The 11,470-nt window shown below is 33.2% G+C and overlaps 1 protein-coding gene across 1 annotated transcript in view; it reads left to right on the top strand.

Moving 5' to 3' along the window:
* Positions 1–241: 241 nt before the first annotated feature.
* Positions 242–11,470, top strand: part of Fs (Follistatin) — a 214,740-nt gene continuing 203,511 nt past the window's right edge. Inside the window, exon 1 of the mRNA XM_085943533.1 lies at positions 242–690. Coding sequence (XP_085799659.1) covers positions 564–690 — 127 coding nt within the window. The 5' untranslated portion in view covers positions 242–563. The remainder of the gene's footprint in view (positions 691–11,470) is intronic.

The following is an 11,470-nucleotide window of genomic DNA, read 5'->3' as shown; positions in this document are numbered from 1 at the left end:
ATTTTAACATTTAAATGTTAAATTAATTATGTAAATGTAATTAAAACTTACAAATAAATGAAAATAAATAATACAATCAGTAAACAATAGTAGATAATTAAAGCTGACAGTGTATTTAAAAATAGCTGAATTCGAATTAAAAATAACCTGTAATATCACTTTAAAAATACGTCGAAATTTTTAAATAATTATACGTGTGATTGTTTTTTTATTGTAATTGAATGCATTATTAACAAAAAAAAACTTGTCAAGTTGTGATTTTTTGTAAACACATGTTGAATTATTTTACTGAGAATAATAAAATAAAGTGTTTAGAAGTAACTATATTAATAATATTGTATTGTAACGTTTGTTATATAAATAGCTTAAAACTTGAATACTTACTGAAAAGTCTAAGTGAAAACATTTATTAATAATAATAATTGTAATTGGTAGTGTTAGTAAATCACTGTGTTCTCGGTGTTGGGTGATCGTGTGTGTGTGTTGAGGCGTGGAAGGCGTCTAAGGTTCTCCCAATAGTTGGAAGTGTATCAAGTCCGGCATCAGCGTCAGAGGTGTACGCGATGAATGCTGCTGACCGGCCGGTTGGTGACCGCCGCACGCACAACCATCTGCTCCTCATCTACTCTTCGCTGCAACTGCTGGCCGCCCTCATACTTGGCCAGCTCATGCAGACCAGACAAGTCTCGGGTACGTAATGCACTTACTCTTCTTCCCTCGTTGACCGCATTGGCCAATATTTTGGCATATACTATTTTTTCGTTTAATTTGATAATATTCTCGTCAATCAACTATTATTAGATACGTGGTGACCAAATGTTCCGAGAGGAAATCGAAATTAACAAAAAAAAAACATCTTAAGTAATTGATTTTATTAATCTACCTAAGTATAATTTTTGTGCACCTTTTTTAACATTTGTACCTACTCGTTATAGTGAAAAATTCACCTGTAATACTGGTAGCTAAAATATAACGGTTTTCAAACAAAGATTTTTTCAATTTATTTTACGATATTTGACATTTATATGTATATTATAGTCGATCGTTCCAAATATGGGTTCATAGCTCGAAATAGCTGTCAACATAAATAAATCATGGCGGTGCGAGTTCAAAATACATTTTTGAGACTCCTTTACATGGATACTATCCGTGGCTTCCTCTTAGGTTTGCTTACATACTGTAGCTACGTTTTTCCGACAACCTGACTCTATAGACTGCTGGATGAAGGCCTCTCCAAGCTAATTCCACTACTCTCGGTCATGTGTGTTGCGTTGCCATGTACTTCCGCAGAACTTCATAATTTCATCGATAGAGCGGCCTGTCGGTCTACCTTGCGGACGTATATCTGTGTGATATATTGCACCTAAGTGAGGATGAGTATCATGGCCCCCACATCCTGACGCGGGCCCCCAGGCTAGGATGTTTGGCGGCCCCCCCTACCTATCGCTAAGGGTAAAGGCAGTGTGACGCGCTACAGTAGCGTTTTCCATGGAGTACGCGGTAAAATTAATGTGTATTTTTAGCGATTTTTTGTATTTTTAATATGTAAGTACATTCTTTGGATTATAGAGTTGTCGAGTATCGACACACAGTTAAAAATTGCATCGTACAATCAAATATTTAAATTATTAACAATCATTGAACCAAAATAGTGCCGCAGGCGACTTTTTTTACTATTAGAGCAAATTTGTGGTCTGTGTTTATCTCACTTATCGGTCGACTCGTCACGCCGGGCCCTTCCTGATCCCGGGCCCCTAGGCTAGAGCCCTGTCAGCCCCCCCTTGTGGGGGCCATGATGAGTATAGATGGGCGTTGTATTATATAATCTTAAAATTGTCACTATTTACTAATTTATAATCCTTGTTGGCATCCTGATGCGGGCTCTCAAAGATTTTTCAAAATACTCCAAGGGTTCCGCCATCCAAAAAAGAATGAATATCACTGTTACATAGGATGTCAATGATTCCTGTTAAACTCCAATAGTTCAATGTTTGAGTTACATAATATACTTGTATCGTGCACTTTGAAATCAAGGTTTGAATATAAAGTAGTCGCGTCTCTTGCATTGATTTATAATTTGTGTCTAACAGAAAATCACTGAACACAGAATTAACTGTTATGTGTAGAAATCAAAGCATGCTACGTGAAGTTTTTCATCAAGATATGCCAAGGAGTCAGATAAAAATAAGTTTGGAGCAGTATTCCCATCACCATAATATACTTATTTATACGTGAAACAGGATATTTGTCATTGGTTTGTCTACAATTCTAATATATAAAAATATATTCCCAAAATTGCAGTAGGTATACCCAGGGACGATTTTCTTTGACGCAAACGATGCAACCGAATCGTAAAGTAGCCAACCAGTCACACAATTATTTATTTATACACAGATATAACAAAAGATCGGTAAGTGATTATTAACAAAGTTATAATGTGCATCAAGATCAGTCAGAGCGTCGGGCTAACGCTAAACTATCACTAAACGCGCCACTGGACAAATGAACTTTTCTGTAATTCGATTTGCCGGTAATGATGTCATTAAATAAATGTAAACGTTTTATTGTGAGTATTACTAACGTTGCACATATCCCGATTTGAAAGTTACCGCATTTTTAAAGGCTTTTTCCAATATAAAAATTCATGTTTTTCGGCTATTATTGAAAGTCAACTAAATATTGCTTGTGTAGTTATAGAATAGGTTGAGCAGGTGGCTGACATCCATTTCTCGTAAAAACTAAATCTGTTAATACAAACCTCCACTCTGTTGAGGCCCATATCGTCATCTTACCATTAAAACCTCGTAAGTTTGTTTGAGAAGAATGTTGAAAGGAAGGAAAAAAACGTAATAAAAACAATATTTTAAACACCTCTCTAATTATTGAATCTGCTAACACTGGTTGTGAAATACGAGGTTTTAATTTCATGTTTGAAACCACGAAACATATGAGTTTTTAAAATTTGACGCTAGATGGACAGCATACTAGTAAAGAGAACCGAGGTTTTAACATGATTTTTCTTTAAATTTTGTGGAACAAACTTCATTACAACGTTTTTATTAGCTCGTATTCTTATTTTTCCGGTGGTTGTTTGTCCGGTACAAATCTTGCAATCGATTTTTAACTAGCTTCCCGACTAGTTAGACATTTGAAACTTTTAGAATATATCAGAACACGATGCAAATGCATTTTTTTAAAATACTTTTAGCCTTCTTTAAGTAGAATTGATTTCATTTTCAGTTAATTCTGTTTTGTATGAAAAGTTATTTCGGAAGAAATCCGTAAAAAGTAAAACTATTATTGGTTGCTAAGTGGGTCCTAGCAACTAAATTATTAATATTAATAAATACGTGCGTTACTATGGAAATCAAAATGAAGTGTCAAAATGACATTTCAGTATATTTATTCAGAATTTCTATCAAGTACAATTTTTTTGATCGTTTAAGCCAGTCAAGTCAAGTTTATATGATTCAACAGAAAATTTAAAAATGTTGTATATAAAAAGTTCTTTTTATCTTGTGATTATTTTTCCATAATTTAGGACTTAAGAGGTGACGATAATAATGATCTTTATAGGTCGGAGTCATATAATTATATTACGCTAATAACTCATTTTAGGTATATATGGACATGTCTACTTTTGATTGTTAACTACTGATGTATATTGTGCATTCCTCAGTACCTCCATCTAACAATCATGACGTTATCCAATTGGCATTATTTTTCACAGCTCTAATTTGTTTGATTGTTTATGTGGTAACTATTGCATTTATGCAAGAGTCGTTTAGTCGTTTCTTGAAATGAAATTGTTATCAACGTAAACAATAAAGAGGCAGTCAGTGGCCAGCAATTATATGCGGTGTGCCGAAATATGGCCGACGTCCAACAGCTGCGAGGAAACAGGTTTTGGAAAGAAGATCACAGTGGATTTTTTCGGGTACAGCCGCTGTCTGGTGCCGAAGTTAAACCTTTTGGCAAAATCAACCGACATGTACTTACTCAACTGCAATTGCATACCCGCCAACAGTGTTTTTCACAGTTCATAATAATAATACATACACCAACTGAAGATAATAAATAGAATTCCAATAGACAATATTCAATACACTACATCGGTGGTTACGGTGTACTTTTGATCATAAGAAAAAATTGCGGTGCACCAAAATCAAACGGTTAGAAAACAAAGAAAAATATGCGGACATAACATTTATTACAAATTAAACAGATAACATAGCAGTCAAAGAAAAAAATATTAAAGAAAATATATATTATACATATTATGGATTTGATTTGAAAATCAATCAATGTGATACCTGAGCTTGTCGGATTTTGCAGATTTCAGAAATATTAGGTCGAATATTTGATATAGCTATAGCTACCCTCAATTTCTTTTTGCTTAATTGGTTTTATCATTTTTTTCGCGGTGCACTTGCAACAAGCTAGCGGTGCACCAGTGCTCCGCGGTGCACCAGTGCTCCGCGGTGCACCGGTTAAGAGCCACTGCACTACATTTTGATGCAGGGTTTTGAACGTGTGAGTGTCCTACGCACGCATTGTGCACGTGCAATCATCATCATCAGCCTGAATCTATCCACTGCTGAATGAAGGCCTCTCCAAGCTGATTCTCGGTCCTGTGCGTTGCGTTGCTACGTACTTCCGCAGAACTTAATCACTTCATCGATCTAGCGGCCTCTAGGTCTACCTTGCGGACGTTTTGTACCTCTTGCATACCACTGGATAACTAAATTTGTCCACCTATTGTCTCTTCTTCGAGCTATGTGTCCAGCCCATTTCCACTTGAGGTTTTTTTGCGAACTCTATTACACCGCAAACCCTTGTCTGTCTCATTATCCACTCATTCCTATTTTTGTCCTTTCGCGTTATGCCCTTAAGTTTCTGGATCTCTCTTTTACTAAGGGTCCGTGCTTCAGACGCATATGTAATTACGGGAAGCACATACTGGTTGAACACTTTGCGCTTTAGGCATAGTGGGAGGTCACTTTTGAAGACATTATTGCGAGAGAAGTAGAATCAGCTTGGAGAGGCCTTTATCCAGCAGTGGATAGGTTCAGGCTGATGATGATGATAATAAGATTGCAATCGCTGGATCTGAAAGGCATGAGTCAATTATTTTGATTATTTTTATTACTTACTTATATCAATGCGGAAATTAAAAAAACGCATTTCTTCCGGCCTCGTTTGCAATGGTTCAAGGAAGATATCGGATTTCCTCGTATGAAGAGTTGGGTTTCGGGAATTTCCCGACGGGAATTCTCAGGAAATTTTCGAGATTTTCGATCCCGAATCTCGAGAATTGAAATTTTTAACATTTCGTTCAAAGACTGATCGGGGTATTTAACACAATTAAGTCAACGTCGACTCAAAGTGAGCGCAATTTTTCAACATCAGGGAATTTTGTGTCTCGGTTTTTTGAAATTCTATTTTAATAAGTAATGTTTTGAAATATTTTTGTTTTCCTACTTCTATTTGTTTGTCTTCTTACATATATGAAAAAAAAACATATTTTTTTGGAATTTGTCTGTTTTTACGATTTTTTACAGGTTTTTTTTTTAAGATTTCCCGATATCTCGAGAATTCTCGAGAGCTCTTTTCTGGAAATCCCGAATCACGAGATTGAGATTTTCTCGGGAAAATCACTTAAACATAAAAGTCCTTGTCGCTTCCGACTTCGCATGTGTGTACTAACTTCGAATGCTTTCTCCACGATATTAATACATTTACTACTAGAAAAAAGTGAATCGTTCATTCAATTATTATTATTATCACCTATACGTTACGTTGACTTTTTGGACGAGAGCCATTTTATTCATTCCCTCTTGCAAAGAAATACTTAAATTCAAACAGTAATTCTGGCAAATGCATAAATCGTCTATTTTAATTACGTATATTTAAACATTATTTGTAAATTTTAAGACAATACTATAAAAAAAAAATATATTTTAAATTAACACTAAAATAAAATTGGTATTTTATGGTTTATTCAAGTTATAAATTGAAAGTATTAAATGAATAAACGGAATCATTAACTGAAACATTGTCTTCGTCGAAAATAGAACGCGTCTTCTATTTTAAATGTTATTATTAGACACCTGTCAAAATGCATTTTACTTACTATGTGACATAGTTAATGTAACATAATAAATTGTCCATTCTAAAATTACCTTAAGCATCCTGAGATCGTACCTGGACAATTGCTTGCGTAGACAGATTTACTAGTTGATTTTATTACTATTACATATTATATCGTCTCTTTACTGGCAGAACACACTAACTGGAGAATACTAGTTTCGAGTAATTTGACTTTGAAGCTTTTAAAATGTTTGAAATGGTCTATCATGTGAGTTTATTAAGTAATCGTAAAAAGGATGACTTTAAAATAAAGACTGTATATTTATTAAGAAGGTTTCCAGACGGTAATGTTTGAAATAAGGAACATTTTGGTATAACTAACTCAATATGTAATTTTTTCGAATTAGCGTCTTCTGCCAGAACAGTGACGATATATTATTAGATATTGAAGAAATGATTGATATAACCATACATACATTGAAAACACTTCAGATATATGTACACCTACTAGAAAGAACCCGATATAGTTAAAACTAAAAACATTGATAGATCCTGACACCGGTTAGTAATTAACAGAGCGTTGGAGCATTGCTCGGAGCAGGAGCACGTATCAGTGGAGCAATAGGGTTTTACCCGGAGCACCGAAATTTTGTAGTCCTCCATTGCTCCGGATGTTTTTTTTTATTACTTATTATTAAATTTTGCTCCAAGAAAATTTTATATTTGACACTTTGCAACACTGGAATTGTTTGAAATACGGCAACACTGCCGAGTGAAAAATATCTTTACTTTACTGACGGTTGCTGTCGGTTTTTTTTTAAATAGAATTAACTATGGCAATGACGATTATTTTAAAACTACGTATTTTTAACATTAATTGTATACATATACCTAATACATATTAAAACTTTTTACCCGGAGCGGAGCTGGAGCAAGTATTAGGTTCCGGAGTGACTCAAAAAACGGTCCGCTCCAACCCTCTGGTAATTGAGGTAGGTAAGTAATAATTGATACTTTGATTTAAAACACAAAGCTGACTGCCAAAATTAACGTAATTAGTGAAGTGATTGAGAAGTGTAAAAACTATTAGTTAATTTCGTTGTAATTAGATAGAATATAAATGGCTCAATTCGTAAAGCACATTGGCGCGGATCCAATTGATGCGGGTTCGAGTCCCGCTGGGCGTCGTATTTTTTTAGTAGGTAAGTATACATATTATAATATATCTGATGTGTTTAACTTGGTGTGTTTAGTTTAGTGTGCATTATTTATGTCAGATCTTAACAGCCTACCTCCACCCTTCGCCACTGCAATTGTGGGGTCACTTCTGAAGATACTATTCTGGCGCCCAAATATGTCGGTTTGATTCTGCAAGCGATTTCTTCATATTATAAAGCAGGGATCACACACATGAGATCAACGAGAGCCACATTCTGGATTTTCATATTATGTAAAGAGCCGCACCATAGTAACGTTCTCACGTTGTATTAAATAGACAAATGCAAATTTAATTATATTTCTACACAAATCTTTATTGCTTTATAATATATTGTATAAGTACATATAAGAAATAAAGAAGAAAACCATGTTTAATGAAATCGCTTCGAATATTGATATATTCCACTTACGTGAGAGTGAATTTAGGTGGACGTTGTTTTATAAGTTTTTAAGATAGGGTCTATCAATAGTTCACTCTGTGTGCTTCCATCTACTTTTACTTTTATTTTTGTTATTTTATTTTATTTCTTATTTTATTACACAATTTCTCTGTATTTTTATTTAAAACATGTAAACATTTATTTTATGTTATGTCGTGAACGCTAATTTATAAATTGAGTACAGTTCGGTTATGAGGAATACAGCGGAAATCACATTTTGAAAATACCCGATATACTGGATTATTTGTTAGTTAAGGTTTGATTGGGTTAGGTTAGGTTAGGTTAGGTTAATCTAACAAATAATCCAGTATATTGGGTATTTTCAAAATGTGTTTGCCGCTGTATTCCCCATAACCGAACTGTAACATAAATAATTGTTATGTTCATTATATGTAAAATAAAGAAATTTGAATTTGAATTTAAAAAAAAGAGAACTCCGAAAACACAAGTATAATTGTAAAAGAAATAGGTACTTAACTATATTTTTATCAAGATATATTAATTGGGAGCCACACTTAACCCAACGAAGAGCCGCATTTGCCCATGTCTGCTATATACCTTCATCAATTGACATTTTTGTTGTTGGGGATAGAACTGTTTTGGTCGATGAAAGCAGTCCATCATTAATTTAGTCAAGACATTCAAGGATTCATATATTTTTTATTTTCATTGTGCTTATTTATGATTAAAATCATAAAAAATTATAAGAATCAAAACATGTATAAGTATTTGAGGCGTCTAATTCCAAAAAGCGATAAGTCCACATTTGGTCAAAAATCGAGAAAAAAATACGCACGTATTCTTTGTATAATTTTACACAATATGTATCACTCTATAAATTCCAAAACGCGACAAAACTTTACGAAAAAAAATATTTTAAGTCTCGATTTATTACAAAAAGCGCCAAGTCCGTGTTTTATATTATTTAAAGCTTGCTTGATTTCGCGGGTGTTTAAGTCAGCCAATAAGGGAACGATCAATATTGAAACGGGCGTCTCCCATGCTGTAGCATCCGGTAAACTCATGTCAGTGCCATGGAAATATGTATCTTATGCGGAATAAATTAAAAAGTGATGTATAAGTAGCGCTACGTGATATTTTATTTTGCCCATATTTATTACATTTAAGAGTTTCTCGGCTGAAACAAATTGGCATTTGGTTCTAATTTCGACATAGAATACAACGGAATAAATAATCTCACGTTAAAACAAATAATTGAAGCTTGATACATAAAAACGTTATTTCCCGCAAATATCTAATTGTGGACGTGTCGCTTTTTATAATTAGACGCCTCATTTATTGAATTTAAAGAGAAAAAAAAAATTTGCACAAGAAATCATAATAATATAGTGAGATGGAAAATAAGAAAAAAAGATGGCAAGTCATTTGTGAATAGCTCATACCTATTATTTCTGTTTAAAACATCTAATCGCTGTGTAGACTAAACAAATTTCTCAAAACATGCATTCATTTATTTAAAAAAAAAAGTGTTTACAATTGATTATGTAAACGCGTTTTTAGATTGAAATTCTCTGGCTAAAAATAGTACCGTGAGATTTTCACGTAATATTGGTGGTAAATCCCAGTGGCGAAGAGTGGAGGTAAGCTGTTAAGATCCGACGTAAATAGTGCACATTAAACTTAGTGAGTCATAGCGGTTTTTGTTTTCATCGAAATAAGACTACAAACTGCAGTTGGTGTTGGTTAGTTTTTAAAAATCAATTATTAAACCCTGTGTAAATCAAGCTAAAGTTTAGATGACATTTAAAAAAAATGTAAAAGACCATAATTTTAGATATTTTATAGTTATAGAAGATTATGTTTTATTTCTTATTGTTTGATTTAGGTAGGGCTTAATGAATTAAAAAAAAACTAACCAACACCGTAACAACGAAACCTCACAAGATATCAGTTAAAATAAATGGTAGGGAAAAAATACGAGAGTCAGAGTTCCATGTAGAATTTGAAAATGCATACTTTTTAAACTTTAAAATGAATTATCTCCTGATGATTTCTTATACATTTTAGAGCGTATGAGTTTCAAAGGGGGTAACTTCAATTTTTTCTTCTTGATTTTGATTCTGTAAGTAGCTAATTTTCCATTAAAATGTATATTTCAATTCTAATGGATTTAAGTTTGTCCTATTCCATTTGAGTCGTTTTTTGCGACCCGGGTTTCGCTTTTCGGCATCTTCTTCGGCTCTTGGTGAGTATACACACTCCCTGCAGGTGTCGAAAGGCGAAACCCGGGTCGCAAAAAACAGCTCAAATGGAATAGTACAAAACTTAAGTCCATTAAAATTTAAATTCAAATTCCATCATGTACCTTCGGTCGATAGTATTAATATTATATGTATATTTATTTGCAAAACCGTTTATATTCATCTGCCGCCATTTTTTTAATATCTTACAACTCACTTTAAACATTTTTTTATTATTTTTTTTATTTTATTAATGACGTCAAGGAAATTCAATTTCACTATTCACCTTTTCGAATAGTTTACTAAAATTTTTGCAACAACAAAATATCCTGTTATGAATATCCTAAATGTGCTGGGAGGGTTTTTTTTGCGATCATCCCAAAATGCTGGATGGAATATGGAGGTTACCTACTTTGAAATCAATACATCCCTATTTCTACTCAGCAAAAATCTGTTCTCAGATCAATAATTAAATTATAAAAAAACTCCATTCAATATAGGTAACTACCAATGTAAACACTTATAATATATAACACAAATAGCATACCTCATTTTTCTACGAATTCTTAAATGAGAGTACCATCTAAAAGCTTTAATCTCGAAAATCAACATTCTTTCATGAATTAATAACGCATAGTCATCGATAGCTTTAAGTTTAAATAAAGCTCTGCTATAAATAAAAGCTGAAATGCATTCAGTGTGTGGTTTTATGTGCCACAGAGTTGCGTAAAATTTTACTAAAGCTTCCGTTTAAATTCATCCAAACCTCGCAATTCCAAGGAAATATTAAATTATCTTTTCTTAAAATACATTGTGAATCTGTATCTCAGCGGAGAGTTAAACACATATATATTATTAACAAATTGGATCTAATTGTATATGGTATTTATAGTTATAAGAATCATTACATACAATATATTATATTATTGTAACGCAATAGAAGAAAAATATGAAAATGCGTGAAAGGGAGAGAGCGAGACAGGTATATGATGTATTATACATACACGTATAAACGAAACTTCTAAATTTAAAAAAAATCGGAGGAATCGTTTATTTTAATTGGGTCGTGAGGGAAAAAAATGAACGTTGATTAGAGTATCGATAAATTAATGTTTTATCCAAGAGATTTAAGTGTACTTATAATACGGGTAGGGTACTGTACCCTATTGTAACCGTGGGAAACATACTTAATCACCATAAAAAGGAAGAACTATCAGCTAAGCGTTTTTATCATAATCAATTTATCATTAAGCGAATTTACCTTAAGAAGGTCAGAAACTTTCGAAATATGATTTGTGTACCATGAAGGTATCTAGGCTGATCACATTCCCAATGAGGAGGTTTGCCATAATTATGAGTATGATAATCTAAACCGGGACAGAAACGGATATATGGCAAAGAAACAAATTTAACCACCAAAAATTGTTTTATTAATTAAAGTATGTACAAAAGAAGAATGCAGAAGGGCTGCTGCAGCAGAGATTTCAATTATTTTATTTATTGTACCTACCAGTTCTACTT

This window comes from Rhyacophila brunnea, unplaced genomic scaffold (assembly GCF_057557595.1).
Source record: "Rhyacophila brunnea isolate RB1 unplaced genomic scaffold, BYU_Rbru_1.0 scaffold_16, whole genome shotgun sequence".
Lineage (NCBI taxonomy): Eukaryota > Metazoa > Arthropoda > Insecta > Trichoptera > Rhyacophilidae > Rhyacophila > Rhyacophila brunnea.
This window is presented reverse-complemented; position numbering and strand designations above follow the sequence as displayed.